Below are 21,793 nucleotides of genomic sequence, written 5' to 3'. Positions count from 1 at the left end.
TAACTGCTCATTACAGATAACTGTATTAAAATGGCAGAGGCAAGAATTTAATATTACCATGTTAAAAATAAGAGAAAGAATTAACCTCTAAAGTCTCATGTTACATATAAATGTTTATGCATCAGGTCACAGAAACTGATGTGGTATCATGAATATTGTCTATAAGCCCATTGTATGCTGCTTTGCAATGCCACTTGGTTGCTGAATATTTTCATATATGATTTTGGACAAACATCAGAAATAATAGACTCTGGATGGGTGGGTTTGAATTACAAAGCAGAAATGCAATTGAAGGCCTCAAGAGGTCATAACAAATGAATGGTTTGTTGTTTTTAGGTTTGTTCAGTTATTTGATCACTAAGTTTGAATTGCTGCCATCTAGTGTCGATTTACAGTATGCAGAATTTTTAAACTGGTCTGATAGCCTATCTTTCACTGCCTATAAACATGAAATCATCCAAACCTCAGTTCTTCTGCTTCCTACCCCACACAAAACTCTGCTCACACATCACTCCTGTGCTTGGCTAGTCCTCATGGGTTGCTTCACCATAAGTAGCTATTTAAGTAGAGTAGACCATTAAAAAGGAAATGGGATAAATATTTTAAAAGGTTCTGAGAAGAATGGGGTTACATGAGGGTCAGCATTGGGATAGGCACCAGGGACAAATGTCTCCTCCTGCATTGTAATTTATCTCATTTATATTCATCGCTCCTTTATCAAGTTTGAGCTTAGAGAATGATCTGGAAATGTTGCTGCTGAACTGAGTTTAAGAAGCCTGTGAGAAGTACCCCAAAGACAAAGCACCATTATATGTAGCTGGGAACCTGCTCCCACGAGGGTGCAGCCATTTTCTACTGCTCATTTTCTGCTGCTCGATGCCTGAACGCTGTTGATATTGTGATCCAGCTTATGTGTCAACTTGAAAGTAAACACAGCCTGCTGGCGGAGCCCACTACTCCCTGCACAGTCACTGAGGAATCCTTACAGGAAGCGGGGTGTGAGGAGCTGTAGTCGAGGTAGCTGTGGGAGTCGGTAGGCTTGCAATGAAATCCCTGCACAGTCTCTCAGTTTGGTCTGTGCTGACCGGTTTTGAACGGGTGAAGTCCAAGCACAATTTGGCATCACCACCCACAAAGCGCACTCTGACTAAGGCTCCTGCAGTTGTCATCCTCAGATAGCGCTGAGGTCCAAACAGACAGAAAAAGACACTCAATATATTTGCATATCTCACATGCTTAGAATATTAAGTGCTCAAACCACCAGGATTGCTTCCAATCAGAGTTGGCAAACCTGCAAGAAGGAGCATGAGGATGTATCATGTTATTAAAACAGAAGGAAGACATTAGAACGTCACGCGCTGAACGTTCCATTATTCGCAACACCACATTCCATTTTCGAACCCCCTGACAGTCCAATTCCTGTGCAACTTCAGCACATTGTCACCGTCCCCACCACGCCCCCCTGCGCCTGCTCACAACTGGCCAACGTTGTTTGGGTAACTGCGACCGGATTGGTCAGTTTGAGCGAGCACAGAGGAGGGGCGCAGCCAATCATCAGAAGGGAGCGAAAATCAAACGAAAAACCAATTCACCCGGGAAGAACAGCAAACGGCAGAGCCGGAGTGAACAGAGAGGAAGCTTTGGAGATATTCTGTACACACTGATATGGCAACCGCTCCTGCTCCCTCTCCTTGGACCGTGGGGAAACCTCTGTCTTATGCAGGTATTTCATTTGGTGCTTTTCAGGGAGAAAGGCGACCGGTTTGCACTGGGTTAGCTATAAGCTGCTCCTAGATTGCAATGAACTCCCAATAGTTTTTACTGCTGTGGCTTCATTTAATCATTTTGTCAGCGATTCATGAGAATTATAAATGTCTTTTACTGACAGTGGCATGTCTGCTTTTCCCCCCCTCTTCCTGAAGAACAAAAGCGCAAGAAATTAGAAGACTATATCCAGAGAAAGAAGTCTGCCAACAATGTGGCAATCCAGGCCAGGAACCGTTTGGAGAGCAGGTGATGACCTTATTTACGGTCGAGCTGTCAGTAAATTCACACTTCTGTCCTGCCTACACCTTCGACATTTCCAAATCCAGTTTTCGGGAGGCTTGCCAGTTCAGTTGGATCTGCCCTGCAGTATAAGGTGGTGGTGGTGGTGGTGAGAGGAATGGGCGGGGGGAGAATCAGGTCTGTAAAATGGCCAGTGTCAAATTTGATGGTTATTTCTAATTCTTCATACAAGTATTTATTCTTGCACTTTTAATTCAATGTCACGACATATTTTTAATTGTAGGACGGACTGGTGAAGCATTGGAGATCTCAGTCTATCACTTTGGAGTATGTTTGTTACATGCAAGTGCAATGTATAAAGATTCATTAGTAAATTTTTGCTTTTATTGGTTTGGACCTTCCCTCAGACTGTTAAACCTCTTTCAATATATCCCAACTGTACTACCTGCCAGTATGTCTATCTTATGCTTCAACTAGATTTGAAGACCTATACATCTGAATTGTCAAAACCTGCCCTTTCTCTTTAGAGATACTATGTATTTATAGCATAGAATTATAGAATAGCTACAGAACTGTGGGAGGCCATTCAGCCTCTTGTGTCTGTGCTGGCCCTCTGCAGAAAACTTAGTGAGCCCCACACCCTTGCCTTTTCACTGTAGTCCTGCAAATCTTCACTTCAAATAATTATCCAATTCCCTTTTGAAAGTGTGAGGTAATAGAGAGAGTTTAAGTAAGTTCCGTGTGTATTTTGGTATGTTAGGAATAAGGTATATCTTTAAGTTTAATTTGTATTTCTGTATTTGGGTTAAAAGGATGAAACCTGAGTTTTAGTTTCACTTTAAAAGATGCCTGTATAATTCTCTCTCACGTGCAGGTGAGCACATGTGCATGCACACCAGTTTGAATTCAGTTGGTCAGTGTGCTCTACAGTTGCAAGGATTTGCCAGCAGAAGCAGTGTAGGAGAGGGACAGATAGCAAGTCCCAAACTAAAGTTAAAACCGGCTGTCAGGAGAAGCCGAACTGGATGGAACTGCAGGAAGCAGATTTCCCCAAAGAACAGAAGAAGAGGGGACCCCGAGAAGACCTTGTAGCCAAAGGGAACAACAGGACCTTTTCCAGATTCCTGTTTAAGTGAAGTTGAGAGTGAGGAGCAGAGACTCTAAGCTTGAAGGGAGATGCTGCAGGATGCAGACATAAGCAATATAGCCCTTCACGGCCAGAAGATCCAAGGACACAGCTGAAGGTCTTTACCATGGGCATGTGAAGCAGTGGTGTTCTGTTGGTAAAGTGAGTTCTTTGAAAGTGGAGATTGGAAGCCCTGTGTGAAAGGTGGAGTTCAGTGAGACCAGTTGGCTCATGGTGTGACAAGTGTCTGTGGGGAGTTGAGAAGTCCATAACATCTGTCTGAGGTGGCATCTGTCACTTGGTTTCAGTGTGGTATGTCTGACAGGTCACTTATTGGTTTCCATGGACTGTGTACTTACTGTGAACATTAGAGTATAAGATAGCTTTTATGACTTGTATTATCCTTGCAGATCTATTTTATGATTTGGAAGGTGGTATTTGCCAGGCTGACCAAATCCACAAGGGGAGCTTGGCCACACTATCACAACAATTTTGCGATTTGTTTTTATTTATTATTTATTACAGCCTCAGAAGGCTGGTGCACTGAAGTCAAAAGTAATGAGTCCACTACCACCTTTAGAAATTTTAAAGATTAAATTAAAACATTCATTAACGAAAGAAGAAAAAACTTACAGACACAAGGTAACAGTTATAACAGTTCCCAAAATTTCTACTTGACCAGACTGCTAACTATACAGCCCCTTTTAAGGCAAGTGTCCAAATAGATTCCAAATTTATAAAGTCATCCAGCAATATTACCACAAGCAGCCACTGGACAATGGACTTCCAAAGGCTTTCAACACACATTGGTTATTGGAACAGCAAACTTCTGCAGGATGGCTGGAGGCTTTCCCTCTCCACCCAAGCCTGTTTCACACAGTCACATTTCCAGAGCTCTCACGGCCACACCTCACACAGCCTGCCATCCACCTTTAAATATATTTTACCCCTTTTGATTTGTAAATCCCATTGTTTCCACTTGCCTTTAGAAGTTACTTTTCCCAGAATATAAAAATCTATCTTGTTCTCATTATGGCCAGCACTTTAGGGAAAAATCAACTTAATAACCTTATTTATCTTGCCAGTTGTAATCATTTTCAATGTCCCTTTGAAAATCAAACACTTCTCCACTTATCTAAAATTGCAAGTTTCATTCACACAGTCTCTGTTGCTATCTCACTCTAGCTTACTTGTTTCCATTCAAATATCTGTTTTACACCTCACTTCTTTAATAATTTAAACCCTGCAGTCTTACCATCTTTAGTTTAATTAAATTAGCCACACACACACACACATAAGCCTGCTTTAAAGTATCCCGCAATAATATTAGGAAAAATATGATAGCTCCTTGACAGTATATATCTGTAAAGGTATAGTTGTGGTTGAAGGAGTAATGTAATATAGTTCATCTTTTCCTGTTTAAGGTTGTATTCTTTTGTTATAAGTTCATCAGCTGACTCTGTTCTGTAGCCACTCTGCACATATCTAAACAAAAAATAAAAGTTGGGATCTATCAAGCCAGGTTCCACCCTGGGATTTGACTTGTCCAGTAGTAACATCAGCTGGAATCAACAAAAGCCATGATTGAATCTGCCTCCAATACACACTCAGGTAGTACATTCCAGAGCCTAACTACTTGATGTGTTTTAAAAGCAAAATAAAACTTTTCCTCATTTGGTTCTCTTGTTATTCATGCTAAATTTTAATCTCAAGCCTTCTGCCAATGGGAACAATTTCTCTCTGTCCAGTCACCTCATGATTTTGAACACCAAGCAACTCTCTCTTAACCTTCTCAGAACAGTCCTAGCTTCTCCAACATATCCCATGTAACTGAAGTCTCTTATCCCTGGAACCATTCTTTTAAATCTTTTCTGTACTCTCTCTAAGCCTCTATACATAAAACCTAGGATCCTGTATGCCCTTTGAATTGCTTTCTTGCCCTGCCCTATCATCATCAAAGAGTCGTGTGCATATACCCCCTACCCCCTCCAGCAGTTTTTGCTCCTGCTACCCCTTTGGAATTATATCCTTTATTGTATATTATCTCCTTGTTTTTCATGCCAAAATATATCAAGTCACATTTCTCTGCTTTAAATTTACTATATGTTCACACATTCCACCAGCCTGTCTGTCCTCTTTGAAGTCTGACTATTCCCCCCAACAACCCCCACTACAGTTCACAATGCTTCCAAATTTTGTATAATCAGCAAAATTTGCAGATTATGCCCTACATTCACTAGTCTAGGTCATTAATATAGATAGAGAAAAGCAGTGGTCCTAGTATTGACCCCTGGGAATCCCCACTACATACTATTGTCATGCTGAGTAAAGACATGTCATATTCATAACTTTACACAAGGACTGAACTTGTATGGAAGCTTCTGGAACTGTCATTTATTTGTTTAACAGCTCATCCATGTCCAATTTAAGGGGCTGCCAAGGTATCAGGTGACCTTTGCTTATTCAACACAGACTAGCAAGCTTCTGGAAAGTTCTGAATTGAATAATCATGGGTGGGAATCTCCCCCTGGAATGGACGTACCAAGACAAATGTTATCTGTGACATTCACACCTGCCATTGTTTGAAGCTTACTCAAAACACAGTCAACGGACTCCTAGAAATTGTCCAGGTTTGCAGTTCAACAAAGGAAAGCTGACGAGACCGGTTATCCACCAGTTAAGGGTGAAAGACCACCATCTATCTCCTATTGTATATTAATGGCTTTTTAGCTTTAAGCCATTTTGGGTGGACAATGGCTGTTGACCACATGACTGAAACTGGCTCCTGATACTTGGATCCTTTATTAGGATCCAATATATTACCCCCTATGCCCAAAACCCAGAACAAATCTGAACACTTAAAAGGCATCAGCTGCAGAGAAAAGCTGTGTCATCTTTGCCTTTTTAAGAACCATCTGTTGTCAGCTAGTCTGAGAACCAGACTCTGAAACAAGCTGTCATCAATCAGCCAAAGTACTTAACCTGTTCCAGTTTCAAACTTCACCTGAGAACAACCTCTTAGATATTTGACTACAAGAAACTTCACGACCTGCTGTGACCCCTTTGCTTTACAAGATCCTCACTTCAACTTTAAATCATCAAATCCATTCAAGAAACCATAGGCCTGCCACCTGGGAGACTGGAAATCGTAAATGAGCATAAATTAGCTGTAATGTGTAAAAGTGCACAATCTTTATCTATATCCAATTTTCATGTGTGCATGCAAGAGACGTGTTTATTCGGGGTAAGTGTGAGAGAATAAATAACCACCTTTACTTTGTACTCAAAGCTTGCTGCTGAATTATTTAATTACACATTCCAAGAGTAAAGAAAGACACACCTCTTTCCATACAAAACATATTGATTACGGGCAATAAGAGAGCAAATGCATTCTGTCCGTGACTATCATCCACTTCGAAAAACAACCATTCACCGCTTCTGTTTCCTGTCACTCAGCCAACTTTATATCCATATTGCCATTTTCCCTTTTCCATGGGCTTCAACCTGGCTGACGAGCCTGGTATGTTTATCAAACACATTTTGGAAGTCCATGAACACATTATCAATCCTCTATATTACTTCATCACTCAATTTAACACAATTTGCCCTTAACCAATCTGTAGGCCTTCCTTAATTCACAATTGTCCAAGTGACTGCTAATTTTGTCCTGGAATATTGTTTTTAAAAGCTTTTCCATTACTGAGGTTAATAGGAAAACTGGATGATGGGACTTGGGAGCAGGAGTAGGCCATTCGGCCCTTTTAAGCCTGCTCCGCCATTTGATATGATCATGGCTGATCTGATTGTGGCCACAACTCTATTCCCTTGTCTATCAAAAATCCATCTACCTCAGCCTTGAGTAAGTTCAATGACTCAGCCTCCATTGCTCTCAGGGGAAGAAAATTCCACAGACTAACAGCCCTCTTGAGAGAAAAAAATTCTTCTCATCTCAGTATTACATCTTATTTTTAAACTATGTAGTTGCTGGACTTTTCCATGCATTCTTTTTTGAACAAGGGGGGTGACATTATTAAATTCACTCATCCTCTGGCACTACCTCTGTAGCCAAGGAAGATTGTATATTTGAGTCCATCTGATCTTGTCCTGGTAACCTATCAGCTTCTGAGTCGTCAGACTTTCTAAGACCTCCTCTTAATCCATTTTTAGCCAATCCAGTGTCTCAACTAACTCCTCTTTCACTATGACTTTGTCAGCAACATCTTCCTTGGTAAAGACAGATGCAAAGTATTTATTTTGTACTTCAGCCATGTTCCCTGCCTCCATGCGTACATCCCCTTTTGGTTCCTAATCTGCTAAACTACTCCTTATCTATCTTTTTCCTATTAATATGGCTACAGAAATCTTTTGGAATCTCTTTTGTTAGCTACCAGTCTCTGCTAATAGACACTTTTTGCTTCCCATTTCTTGATTCAATTCCTCTCTGAACGCTCTATGTTCAGCCTGGTTCTCACTTGTATTATCAACCTGATTTGTGATATGCACCCTTTTCCTAATTCATCTTAAACTCGCTCTCTCTTTTGTCATCCAGGGAGCTCTGGTTTTGTTTGTCCTACCTTTTTTCCTTGATTGTACCCAAGCTATTTCCCCTATAAAGGCAGTTTTGTTATTTTTCACATTTCCAACATTTAAACTTTTCTTTTAATTGTTTCTGTAGAATGTTCGGGTAAAAAAAAATCCCATTTCACAGGAACACAAGACCACAAGAAATATGGGTTGAAGTAGACCATATGGTCCAGTAAACCAGCTCTGCTATTCAATACGATCATGGCTGATCTTTGGCTTTAACTGTACTTCCTGCCCACTCCCTATATCCCTTGATCCACTGAGATACCAAAAATCTGTCTATCTCAGTCTTAAATATATTCAAGGATGGAACATTCACAACCCTTGGGTAGAGAATTCCAAAGACGTGCAACCCTTTGAGTGAAATATCTCATCTCAGTCCTAAATGATCAGCCCCTTGGCCTGAGACTGTACCCTTTTAGATTCACCAGCCATGGGAAACAACCTCTGTCTATCCTGTCAAGCTCCTTCAGAATCTTATATATTGCAATGCGATCACCGCTTATTCTTCTAAACTCCAGAGAGTATAGGGCCAATTTACTCATCCTCTAAGAACACAAGAAATAGGAACTCTGAGGGTTTTAGATTTCCCGACCAACAGAAACAATCTCTCTCTGATCTCTCATCATAGCTCAACACGCTCATGCAGGTACACAATCTAGTGAACCTTTGCCTCCAATGCAAATAAATCCTTCCTTAAATATGGAGACTAAAACTGCACAATGTTCTAGGTTTGGTCTCACCAAAGCACTGCACGATTACAGTAAAACTTAATTCTTGTACTCATCATGCCATTTGCCTTCCCAACTGTTTGCTGTACCTGCTTTCAAGCTTTGCGTTCCTTGTACAAGCATACCCAAGTCTTTCTGCACATTTACATTTAAAAGTTTCACGCTTTTTTAAAAAATTCTGTTTTTCTATTTTTATGTCCAAAGTAAATAACCTCACACTTCCCATCTGGCACCTTGTTGTCCACTCACAGCTTGCATTCCCATCTAGCTTTGTATCATCAGAAAACTTAGATCCATTCTGTCTCTTCCTCTAAGTTGTTTTAATATGGATTGTAAATAGCTGAGGCCCCAGGACTGATTCTTGTGGCGCTCCACTAGTTACAGCCCACCAATAGGCGTATTCAGTAAGTGTCCTGTTTTTGGATTTCTTAACTTCCATTCGGAGGAAGATATGAAAATGTGGCTTATTGGAATGATGATGGCGTTTGGTTTTGAAGGGATCAAAATGGAAATTACTATGTAGAAACAGGTTGGTCAGTCCAACTAGTGCATGTTGGTGTTCATCCTCCACACAATAGGTGGCCTTAATCTCAAATTTCTGCCCTCTTTCCCATTTCCCTTTATTCCCCCTCTCAATTACCTATCTAAACTATTCTTAACTTAACCTATGGTTCTATTAACTCCATTGCAACCCTCTGTCCCTCTGTCTTAAAAAATCTCCAACTTTTGGTCCTTGTATTTTTTTTTTGCTTATTTATGCTGTGGAGGTAATTCACTTGAATCCAAAATAAGTAGTATGATATTAGCAGCATCTGTGTACTTGCTGATTTGTTAATTCCATTCAAGTGACCTCACAAGTACGTGACCCGCTGATATCATATGGCTCACCATGACTTAATGAGCGACAACTTGCAATTGCCACTTTTATAATCTCTCCCTCCCCTCATGATGCTGTTGTCATTATGATGTCATAACAGAGAAAATATCTTTTAAAAATAAATTTCCCCTTACAAATATTAAGTTACTTTTGAATGCTAATGGTGCAAATACAAGGTTTTTTTTGTAAGCTAGCTGATTTTGAAAGAGAAGCAGGTCCTGCCTACAATGCCTTTCTGATTATATTGATCACACTCTTTTCTTTTCTTTGAAGGGTGTACCTGAGAGACAAAACTAACTTTGAGAAACTCCAGTCTTCTGAATGGCAGGCAGAAGTGAGTACTGGATGGAAAATGTAGAATGCCTCCTATTAATGTGTTGCCTCTTTTTATAAAGTCGAGGTTGTGTTTTGTAGCTTCTATATTCAAAAACTTTACATTTACACTTTTACGGTCATATGTTTCATTGGTATAGAAAACCAAGAGAGCTCACTGCTCATTTGAACAGTACGATGGAATCTCTTGTATCCACCAGAGGAAGTGTCAGCCTAGATTATGCTTTTGACATTTAGCAATATTAGTTTGTAAGACCAATTTTGGTCTCCGTACCTAAGGAAGGATATACTTGCCTGAGAGGTACCGAAACCAAGGTTCACTATACTGATTCCAGGCATGAGAGGATTGACCTATGAGGGGAGATTGAGTAGAATAGGCTCAGATTCCAGAATCTAGAAGAATGGGAGATGTTCTCATTGAAACATAAATTCTTTAAGGGGCTTGATGGGATTGATGCTGGGAGGATGTTTCCCCTAGCTGGGGAGTCTAGAACTAGGGGTCATGGCCTCTAAGCAGTTGGCCATTGAGGACTGTGATGAGAAATTTATTTAACTCAAAGGGTGTGGATCTTTATAATTCTCTACACCAGAGAGCTGTGGGTACTCAGTCATTGAATATATTCAAGGCAGGCATCGGTAAGTTTTTTGGGAGCTAAGGGATATGGGGTTATTGGGGGAGGTGGATCAGCCTCGATTGTAATGAGTTGAAGGGCGGAACGGCCTACTCCTGCTATTTATTACTTTCTTAGAACATAATCTAAACGTGAACGCAGTCCTTCGATGGAGCATATTAATTTTACTATTGAGATTTTTTTATGCATTCCATCACCTGGCTACAAGAATGTGTAAGGATTTCCATGTCCTGTTTCATAAGCTTCTTTGCAAGCCATAAGATAACAAAAATTGACGAAGCTGGCAGCTAGATTTTTTTAAATTCAGATTTTCCTCAGACCCATGAATAAATTAGGCAAAAATAGATTGCAACTCTTTGGACATATTTCAACTGAGGTAAAAATAATTTGATATCTCCATCTAAGTATTTGCTTCTCTCCTTCACTTTTTTAAACTGATTCTCAAATGATAGGGAAAACATTTTATTTGGAGTAATAGTGCATCCATTTAGCTGGGGAAACGCACAATTGGTCCAATGTGCTTCATCAACGAGAGTCCTGTGAACGGATCTGGACAGCTCTGTGCCACTGGCAATGATGGATATGTAGAGGAGAGAAAAGGAAATTCAATGGGATGGGGAAATTGTAATGTATTTAAAATGAAACAGTAACATTTTCTCCTGACTTTCTCTTTTAGGTATCTGGAGGGAGAAGAATTGAGTCAAAAAAAGCTATTTACAATAAGCCTCTGCTAAATAGAACCATATTCCAATCCTCTACTCAATCTGAACCTACTTTATTGAAGGAAAGGGCAAACTCATCTATCGAGAATACTAATTCAGCTGCTAGTGAAACAGAAATGCCTGCTGAGCAAATTGCTCAGCCTGAGAAACTGCTATCATCTGCCCAAGAGGACAATTTGAAAGTAGAACAAAAATTGAAAGGAAATAACAGTGTAGCTATTAACAAAACCAAAGCACCTGCCCAACAAAATGCTGAGTCAGATAAGCCTACGTTTGGCCAAAAGAACCATTCGGACATGGAACAAAAAGCAAAATTAAAGAGTCAATCAAAATTGCAAAAGGTCACCCTCAGCCAGTCCTTTCTCGCCGTCAAAAATGAGCAAGTTAAATTAATGATTGCTGAAAAGAACAATAAACCAAAGCTGCCTAATTCTACTTTTAAGAAGCCTGTACCAGGCTCGTTTCGTGGTAAGATTGTCGAATCCAAAATCCAGTCCTTTCGATCAGGTTCTCAGCAAAAGGAGAGGAAGCAGGAGAAATCTGATTTAGTGACGCAGGCCTCTGTTGCAGAGATGCCCAATAAAGAATCTAGAGGCATGTTGCACAAGCCTAGACCAAAGGGAGTGGAAAATATGCATCCTGTTAGGAGGACATTAAGTGTCATACCCCATAGTAAACAGAAGAGCTTAACTGCAGCTACTGGCCTCTGTACTGAAAGCAGCCAGAGACCACTTGTAACTGATGTGCTAAATATAAAAATAGATTTTAAACAAGGAGGCCATGGTGACTCTGCAATTGTAGCAACGCAGACAATCAGTGCAAAGAAAACTACTCCACCACTCCAAAGCTCCATCAAAGGTGTACCTACAAGGCACCCAGCATGGAAACTTTCCAAAGTTGGTGGCAATCATAAACCTATGAAACAGAAATGGTCAATGGAAGAAAAGAGGTAATTTTAAATTTTTTTTCTGACCATTGTAAGGGTGTAGCATCTGGTAATCATGTTCATTGCTATAATTGATGCACTGAAGCATTGGGATTTTTTAATTCATTCACAGGATGTGGACGTCACTGGCTAGACCAGTATTTTTATTGTCTATTCCTAATTAAAAGAGGTGAAAGTTTTTGGTTTGTATTTGGACAATTCTCAAATTGAATTAAGTATAAACCTGCATTATATTCTCAAATCTATCACTTTTTTTTTAAACACAGGGCTTACATTTGTTTTGATGGTTTAAGATGAAGAATTGCCGTTGCAAATGTGATCATTATTTTGCCCACCATTTGGGAAATTGAACAACTGAAACTGAAATTACTGTTCATTTGTTACAGAGAGCTTTTACTTTTTGGATTTTGGCGTATTTTTTCTGAAAAAAATATTAAAACTCTTAACAAGCATTATAGACCATATTGTCTGCGCAGTGAAGAAAATATTTACAACCTGTTTTTGTTTAATAATGTGGATAAATATATATTTTTTATATTAACATGAGATCTGTCAGGATTGAACCTTGCAGTACCAAAGATTTATGATGGCTTCATGTAACATTTGTTTGACATAATTTTGTCCTGAAGTGGAACACAGCTAACACAATCAACAGCATCAAAGGGAAAGTTAGTAAAAAGACCAACAACCACACCCTTGCAGAGAAAGAAATTTGCGGAAGAACCGGTGAAATCACTTTGGACGACAATTGTTGAGGAGGAAAACCAGAGTGAACTTGTGAGCGAAATCAACCAGACTCTTTCTGAGTGTCTGAAACGGATTAATGAGGTAAAATTGCATCTTAAATTGCACTTACTTCCTTCCCTTCTGATAGGAAGGAACTAAATAATTAGATGGCTTTTGAGAATGAAAGCAACAATTCTGAAGACTTGAGAGGAAAGATTAGAGGAAAGTATCAAGTGAGATATGAGATAAAGGCACCACAAAGTACCAAGATTCATGTGTTGATGCAAATAGTCATCCGAGAGTACCAATTGGCCAGAAAAGGCTGATTTTCTTGACTGCCAATATTCAACCAACAAAATATTGCTATATAAATTTGGTGGTAGCCAACTGGGACATAGTGATCCCCTGACCATGTCATTCCAGTGTGCTTCTGAAATTCTACCTCACCCTTTTTCCCCCTCTTTCTCTCCGCCCCCCCCCCGCTCCTCCCAATCATTTCTGAGGAACTCCGAATCATATATCAGAAATTATCCCGAGTCTCTGATGTCATTTTAATGGCAATGGGGGCTACCTTAAGGAGTGGGGTCATTTTAAATGTCTGGGATCCTGTGATTGCAAACTCCAACTCTTATCAGCTGCATGCGTCGATAGTGAGGGTAAATATAATTTTAATGGTTGCCCTACTTCATTGTAACAACATTCTGTGAGGAAGGTTCCTATAAATGGGAAAGGATTTAGATTTCACTTATTTCTTTATGTTTCCCAAGAGATTACGGTTTCCATTTCCTCTTTGACTTTAATTTTTCCAAGATATTAGGTGATTCAAGGAGTTTAGGTAAATCGGGCAGTTTGCTGTTCAATTCTATTGTAGAAATTTCCTAAAGTATAATTTCCAGAGAAAGGAAAGCATGAGTGTGTTTTTCATTTTTTGGGCTGGCCAAACCCACAAACTGGAACAAAGAAGTGGATCTTGCAGATCTGAATTTTTATTATCTCTGCAGGGTTGCCCAAGTGAAGATTGTTTGCAAACTCTTCAAACGTTCATCGCGAGTGTTCCAAAGGCTAAGAAGTTTGCAAGATACTGGATCTGTCTCGCACAACTTGAACAGCGCAAAGGATCTGTCCATGATGTCATGACTATTTATGAACAAGCTATTAAGATAGGGGCACAGGTACTGAAGACTTTGGCTGCCTCTTACCTTATTTCTCTATATTCCTGCAAACTAAGATAGAAATGGAACATTTTTCACTTTAATTAGACACTATACAAATTCTTGGGTGGCATATTAGCTTTATCACAAGTGAGAAAGACCCAAGTTATGACAGACTTATCTTATCAGTGGGGAAATTTTAGTTTGTCCAAGATCTGTGTATTATATTTTCTACTGTACCAGCCTACGTTTAGTTTTTTTGTTATATTATAATCCCTCCTCTTAATTCCTGTACCATGCTGTTCGGATATGTGTTGGGACAAAATAAGACAGATTTTTATCTGGTCTTGGCATGATTGCGATTCACTTTAACTTGATTACATGGGCAGAATTTTCTGCCTTCTGGGCGGGTGGGCCCAACCCAATCTCCAGCGGGCGGGGAGCCCAATCCCCGCCGGAGAAATGGGCCCTGTCGCCATTTTACGTGGGCGGGCCAATTAAGGTCTGCCCAGTGTGACGTCCGGCGGGAAGCGCTATGCGCTCTGTGTGGACGGCAGTGGGGGGGATCCCCCAAACACGAGAGTGCGCTCTTTTGCGCATGTGCACAAAAGTGCGCACATCTCCCTGAGACTAAGTGCTGCCTCAGGGAGATTGCTGACAGTTCTAAAAATATTAAAAATAGAAGGAAAAAAAATCCTTAACATGCCCCCCTCATGTGACAATGTCACATGAGATGGGACATGTTCATAATCTACACTGAAACTTTATTAAACTTTTTATATCCCTACATGAAACCTCATCCCGCCGGTGGATGTGATTTCATGTTTTTTCTATTGCCCGTCGGGGCTCCTGGCCTGCCCGCCAACCTTAAGGTTGGATGAGCAGGTCCTTTAATTGTTTTAATGATCCTGTCAATGGCCTCAATTGGCCACTGACAGGTCAGTGGGCCAGCAGCTGATTTTGCTGTGTCACCGCCTTCCTGAAAATTTAAATGGGGCGGGATGACATCGGGGATTCCGCCTGACATCATCCCGCATTGTTTTGTGCGTCCGCGAGCGGGCCCCGCCCCCTGCTCGCCAACGGCAAAATTCAGCCCCATGTCTTTAAAAATCAGGTATAGCCAGTTGTGCTTTCGTTAATGCAAAAGTTCTTGCAAATACTTCAGATAACTCCAAAGAGTTGTAGATTGAGGGGAGGAGCCAAATCACATTTGAACAAAAACAGCTCAGTTATGTGTAGGGCTGGGAGTTCCTTTTTGAACTGAGTTAGCAAATGTAAAGCAAACACACCTCTGCAACCCATTGGAGACGTTCTTAAAATGAACTATTAAAGTGAGTTGATTTAAATTTTGAGAGCACAGTTAGGCTAATAAGCTCCTTCAGTTAGAGAAGAAACGATTACAGCCTAATTTCAACATTTTTGCTTTTAATTGAATTCAAGCTGCAAATTGGAAATTGTGCTAGAAGTACTTAAATTGTGACTTTTGTTAGTACAGTCGATTAATTTAAACAATTGTAACAGTTTACTTTTGTTCAAATAGTTAATTAACTGTATTTTTTAATAGTTAATGTTTCCAGCCTAAATCAAGCTTGTCAAACATAAGTTACTATGAAAGCACAGGATTCATTCAATAGATTAGTAATTTGTAAAAAAAAAAGGCTGTGATGCATTCAACCTTTAGGAAGCCAAGACTTGCCTATGAGAGTTATGTAAAATGCAGGGGCATAGGACCATTGTTAATGCCAAGGGTTTATCCTAAGCAAAATTATTTTTATTTTAAAATAGTGTGAAATGCATATTTTTTAATTGTATCCAAATAGCAGTAATGCATTTTTTTCTGCAATTAGCACTGTTTTTTCCCCTCACCCCCCACCCTCTGCCCCACCCACAATAAACTTGGGGTTTATTAGTGCATTCAAAATTGGGCCCAAGAAGTCAGCACTACTAGCAAATGGGAGGGAACTACACAAGACTGAATGCTGATGTGCCTATTGGTCTTCTCTTTTCCTTTTAGTATGCCCAGAGGTATTGCTGAGGCAAGGAAGCTGGCATGATAACCTATGATTCAGTTACTGGTAGCAAGAAAACTATTTATTTATTGTACCTTTGGAATAGCTGCAAGTTTTTTAAATGAAGTGACTTTCTGTTGATCTCCTTGCATCATCAGCAGATTGTCATGGGTCAATACAGCACAACTAGTGAGCCATGAAGAACACCTATTTCATTCCTTTTGATGTATTTGATCCAATCATATTCATTAATTGTACAGGGGTTTGTTTTTGTCCCTAATTGTTAATCATAATGAATTATAGTGCACTTTTTTGAAATAGTTCAGTTCTTTTGTTTTTCAGCCTGCAGAAGAATTGCGTAATACACTTGCAGATATTTTGAAAAACACCAAGACTCCCAAGAAGCCTTTTGATGGTGAGTTGGCGCCTTCCCCAAGAGAGCATTCTGGACAGCTGAGTGTTAACAGACAATTAGCCCAAGAGACACTGCCAGGAAGCCGATTGTGCTGCTCTCCTGACTCATATGCATGTGCATTTTCCACCTGGAATCAAGATATAGTGTTCAGGAGTGGGTGATTTTTGGTGGGTGTAGATCTCTTTGGATTCATTTTGTCAGCTGTGGCTCAGTTGGGTAGCACTCTCACCTCTAAGTCAGACTTTTGTGTGTTTAAGTCCCACTCAAGGACTTGAGCGCAAAAATCAAGACTGACACCCTGCTGCAGTACTGAGGGAATGCTGCACTTTCAGATGAGATGTTAAACTGAGGCCTGGTCTGTCCCCTCAGCTGGCCATTTGTTTCAAAGGACGGAAGGGAAATTATCCCTGGCATGATGGTCAATATTTATCCCTCAATCAACAATACTAAAACAGATGATCTGATCATTATCACCTTCCCTGTGTACAAATTGACTGCCATGTTTTCTATGCTTCAAAAATACTTCATTGGCTGTAAGCACCCCAAGACGTGGTGAAGTCATGAAAGGCAAGTCTTTGCTCTTCCTTGTTGCCACTGTGGCTGAGACCAACTATTTTCTGACCTCTGTTTTAGTACAATACAATTGGACACATTGGCCATTGAGCCATTATATGAACCAACAACTGATTTGATACAAGTAGTTGCAATAATTCTCCACAGAAGCAAATGCAATTGTAGTGCTCAAATCAGTTGTCTGTAGCATTGCACCCTTCCTTTACTTTTGACTATTCTGATAACACTGCTGTACTGTGCAGGGACAGAGGCACCTGGGGTTCATGTGTATAAATTTTTGAAGATGTGTATAGAAGTACTGGTAGAGTGGTTAGCAAAGCATTATGGGGTCATGGGCTTCATAAGCAGAGGCATTGAATATAAAAGCAGGGAAGTTGTGCTGAGCCTTTATAAAGCTCTGTTTAGGCCCCAACTAGAGGATTGCACCCAGTTCTGGTCACCACACTTTCGGAAGGATGTGAGGGTCCTTGAGAGGGTGCAAAGGGGATTTACCAGAATGGTTCCAGGTTTGGGGAATTTTATCTACAAGGTTAGATTGGAGAAGCTGGGGTGTTCTCCTTGGAGCAAAAGGGAGATTTCTTGGAGGTGCACAAGATTATGACCGGTTTGGATAAAGTAGACAAGGAAGAGCTGTTCCCATTAGCCAGTGGTGCAAGGACCAGGGGACAGAAATTTAAGGTTTTGGGGCAAGAGATGCAGGAGGATTGTGAGTAAGTTTTTTTTTTTTACAGTCAGTGGTAAATAACCTGGAACTTGTTGCCCATGAGGGTGATGGAAGCGGAGACAATCAATGATTTCAAAAGGAAATTTGAGCATTTGAAGGAAATAAACTTGCAGGGCAATAGGATAGAGCAGGAGAATGGGACTATCTGGATTGCCCCATGGAGAGCTGGCATAGATCCTGGGCCAGAAGGCCTCTGTTACCATAAATGACGCCATGACAATGATGCTGATCCAGTTAGATATCCACCCACAAAAGGTTCGCTATACAATTTTCTATCATAGAATTAATTTGAAGAATCTTTATTTCACCTGAAAGTGGGTGACTGGCTTGTTTTCCATAAAGTTTCTCATTGGGTGCCAGCATTCTCATTTCATTATTTTTTGAAGATTCCCTTTTATAAGGTGTGTTTGAAACTGAATTCCCAAAAAAGCTTTGAATTCCTTAGCTCATAGAATCCTGCATGATTTGAGCACTGACTAAATTATAACATTATCATTGGAGTATATTGTGCTGATAATGAATAGTCCTTTGTGAAGGCCCCTTTTCATGTACTGTGGTAATCCACAAATGAATTTCTGATTATGGTGATAAATTATTCCAGGGATTACCAAAAAAAAATTACATGTTTTCTAGGGCGACCACTAGCTTTTATTATGTTTTCTCTCGATTTTTCCTTCGAGTGAGGTGGATATTGAAACTGTGAATGGGTTAACTTTGTCTGAGAGGAGCCTGATAGTGAATTCAGTCCCTTTAATGCTTCAGATTAGACAGGATTTAAGGGGTACAAGCTTATTCAAAAGTTCTTGTTTTTTAAAATTATGCAAGGGACAAAGTTTAAGAATTGCAGTACAACATTATTACAAATTTGTGATATGCTCTTTGTCTCCATAGGAATGAACAAAACTGAAGATGATGGTGCACAGAAAGATCCAAAACTGGAAATGTATTGCATGACTGAACAGGAAGTTCCTGAAGAAAAAGGAGTGGACCTTGAAGATAATGGACCGACGCCTTCTAAAGAGGAAAATGTATACTGTACAAATGATAAACAGGATCCCCCTCTAGAGGGGCAAGATATGTGTATTGCTGCAATTGATGAACGCACTGCTTCCAGAGAGAATGAAGGAGATCCCTCGGCTATTGAACAGCAAGTTTCCTGTCACAAAGGAGCAGACCTCACAGCAGATGAACAGCAACTTTACACAAAGCAAGAAGTAGAGCCCACACCAGGGCCAGAACATTCTCCTGCGGAGCATGTGGTGGATGAAGCTGATGGTACAGAGGGTTGTGTTGAAGGTGCTTCTGAGATAGAAGACATTAAAGTTGCAAATATGAAGACCCCTTTGAAGCAAATACTGACACCAAGTAAAATAGAAGATAGAGGATCATCTGTTAAGTATAGTGTGAGAGCAACACCCAATATCCAATGGTAAGAAAAGTCTTGTTATTTTTAGCTGCTATCTTTTTTTAAAAGCAAGTAATTGTGCATCTTTTCTTTTGGAAATAGTTCCAGGGATGCTTAGCAAGGCTCTGCAGGGTGGCTAAGTGTTTGAATAGTTCAGCTCTGTAAAAGACTCTTCATTTATTCTTATTTTATTCCATTACTTACATTGACTATTTTAAAATCGTATTCACTTTGTAACTGGTAATTTAGTACTGTTCATCTTATAACCCATTGGATCTTCTCTCCTACAGTGTTAAAAGTGCAGTTCAGATGGAGAAGGGCAACTCTGCAATCAAAGATTTGAAGTTTCTGACTCCTGTAAGACGTTCACGACGCATTGAAGGAGTATCTTCCCAATTGCCGTTGATGCTACAGGACCATGACCCCTGTGTTTCTTCATTGGAGGATCTGAAAAATTTGGGAGAAGGATCTACTGCCTACTCATTCAGGATGAATAGTGCACTGCCAGAATGAGCCAACATTTCCAATGAATAATATGGATTTTCTGTTGACTTTTAATTAAATGCACCTTATGTTCCAAAGCACCATTTAGTCTAAATACAGCGCACTCTCCTTCTGCATAATTGTTTCCTTGCCATTTCTAAACACCCAACAACTTGCATTTTATAGATAATTAAAAATTCTCAAAGTACTTTACAAGTGTTAGCAAACAAAATTTGATGCGGAGCCACATTTAGGCTAGATGACCAATGGCTTGGGTCAATGTTTTAAGGATCTTGGGGTCTAGGCAGCTGAAGACACAGCCACCAGTCGCAGAATGAAGAAAATTGAATGCTCGAGACCGGTGTTATTTAAAAGTGCTTTAGTGTACTGTAGTACAACAAAAAGAGCTAGGAGTTGAAATCACAACCAGATTGTCCAATGCTGTGGCTATTCTGACCTTCCAGTTAGATTCTAGCTGAAGATATCTGATAATTAACCTTTGCTTCAATATTTTAAAAAAACACACTTTTTAATAGCTAGCAATTTATGCAATACCAATCCTCTTCTCATCCCACCCCCACAAAATAGTCGTCTTCAGATTCATGGGCTAATTCTTTAAATACTAAAATTTGATAAGCACATCTGTAATCTCCAAAATATGCAACATATGGTCTTAAGGTACTGCATAAGAGACTGTGTCGGGGACAGTCATGGGTAACTATAACAAAACTACTAATTTAAGAGTTTTTAAAATTAATTTATCTCAGTCCGGAATTGAGCTGGAGTGAACACTAATTGAAGAAAAACATCTGTCTTCTCGGACTAATTAATCTCTCCAAAATAAACACTTTGTGAAGTGTCTTTTATTTTTTAAAAATATCGTTTTTTCACTTGTGACATAATGTAATTTTTTCAAATTAATAAAACAAATTTCTATACATGTTTATACTCATTGCAAGCTTATGAAGTAACAATCCAAATGAGCTTTTCACTCAAATAAAAATGATGCTTTGGCTTAGAATATTGGATATCATTTTTGAAGCTTATTTATCTTTTCCATGTATTGTACTTGTCTGCATTAAATGGTTATTCTGTTACTCTTTTGGATGAAGAATTTTCTTTTGAGTATTGCTTAAAGATATTTATCTGATGTTTGAACAAAAGACAGAAGTACTTTTTCTTCCCTCTGTACCCCTACCCAGTACACTCCAAAAAAACCTTATTGAAATATCCATTGGTCCAGGGCAAAGGGGTTACAGGTGAGTTACTACACGCTCATCTTACAGGCAGTATATGCAGGGAGAATTGGAGAACCAATCAATTTAAGACCACTGAGAGGAGACCCATCAAGCCAGCTCCTTCATATATATGTTCAATGCACTTCCCACCCACCCCCCACTGCCTTGGATTTCAATCCTCATTGCTCCTTCTCACTGAACTTCCCATATTGTTACACATTAGGATTAAAAGATTTCTGCTCCTTGATATTATAAATATGCATATGTGAAGGAGTAGGCTTGTGTATTTGTTCTAGGTGCTAGTTTGTGCTAGGATCGATGCACTCACCTTGTTCTGGAGTAATTTGGCTTAGTAGCAGATTGTAATATTCTTTTTCTGGTCAGTTTAAAACTAAATTGATACAACAAATATTTGAGTTTTTTGTGTATAGTACCATTCCTGTATTTGATCTAAGCTTATTTCTGTAGTTTTTTGACTCAGCATATTAAATACCTGGTTTATGTCTCCTTTGATTCCTTGCCCTCAAAAAGAAGGTCCAATTTTGTCTCTAATTCTGTAGTGATTCAATATTAAGGGGACATGTTGGGGGCTCAAATGGGGAGAGAAAGTGCCATGCAAGTCTTCTGTTGTAAATTTGTTTAAAAATATTAGGCTGTTATCAGAAAATATCACTGTCCATTGTTATAAGTGAATAAACAGCTCAGCAACCTTCAGTGTCTACATATGTGCTGTTAAACACGGAAATTGAAGTTGCTGCCAGATACCATGCTGCTTCACACTTTCCAAAAAGGTTATAAAACCCGACATTACTTTAATCCGTGACCTCCTCCAATTTTATGAAGTCGGAAATCTAGACTGAAAAATGGGGATTAATTTATTTGGCTTTAATGAAAAAAAGACATCAAGATTACATGCCAATCTCAGTTTAAAATTAAATTTGTTTGCTTTGGTGAAGCCTTTCATTGCTATTTAGGAAGCTTTCATTGAAGGATTCTGAAGTGATATGTGCTTAAAAGGTTATATATGCATTGCACTGAAAACTCAAAAAAAAATAAGCAATTGGAGTAGAGTAGCCCACGTGGCCCCCTTTGCACCTTTCAAAAATATGGC

At 39.6% G+C, this 21,793-nt stretch overlaps 1 protein-coding gene across 1 annotated transcript; it reads left to right on the top strand.

The window, feature by feature from the left end:
- The first annotated feature begins 212 nt into the window (after window positions 1-212).
- On the top strand, window positions 213-20,541 carry LOC144682676 (cytoskeleton-associated protein 2-like). Its single transcript, XM_078545251.1, has 9 exons — window positions 213-1,723; window positions 1,923-2,013; window positions 9,599-9,659; window positions 10,967-11,961; window positions 12,588-12,786; window positions 13,686-13,856; window positions 16,187-16,259; window positions 18,448-18,985; window positions 19,252-20,541. Exons 1-9 carry the CDS (start codon window positions 1,666-1,668, stop codon window positions 19,472-19,474), a joined length of 2,409 nt encoding a protein of 802 aa, XP_078401377.1. The 5' UTR covers window positions 213-1,665; the 3' UTR covers window positions 19,475-20,541.
- The last annotated feature ends 1,252 nt before the right edge of the window (window positions 20,542-21,793 follow it).

This window comes from Cetorhinus maximus, chromosome 7 (genome assembly GCF_964194155.1).
Source record: "Cetorhinus maximus chromosome 7, sCetMax3.hap1.1, whole genome shotgun sequence".
NCBI classification, from domain to species: Eukaryota; Metazoa; Chordata; class Chondrichthyes; order Lamniformes; family Cetorhinidae; genus Cetorhinus; species Cetorhinus maximus.
Note: the sequence above shows the minus strand (reverse complement) of the source record. Positions and strands in the feature narration are given on the sequence as shown.

What these genes read in the sequence shown, in the direction of transcription:
- LOC144682676 (XM_078545251.1), top strand. Translation starts at nt 1,666, where the DNA reads ATGGCAACCGCTCCTGCTCCCTCTCCTTGGACCGTGGGGAAACCTCTG. An exon ending in GAAACCTCTGTCTTATGCAG is followed by an intron (nt 1,724 to 1,922) that starts GTATTTCATTTG and finishes CTCTTCCTGAAG; the next exon opens with AACAAAAGCGCAAGAAATTA. An exon ending in AGGAACCGTTTGGAGAGCAG is followed by an intron (nt 2,014 to 9,598) that starts GTGATGACCTTA and finishes TTTTCTTTGAAG; the next exon opens with GGTGTACCTGAGAGACAAAA.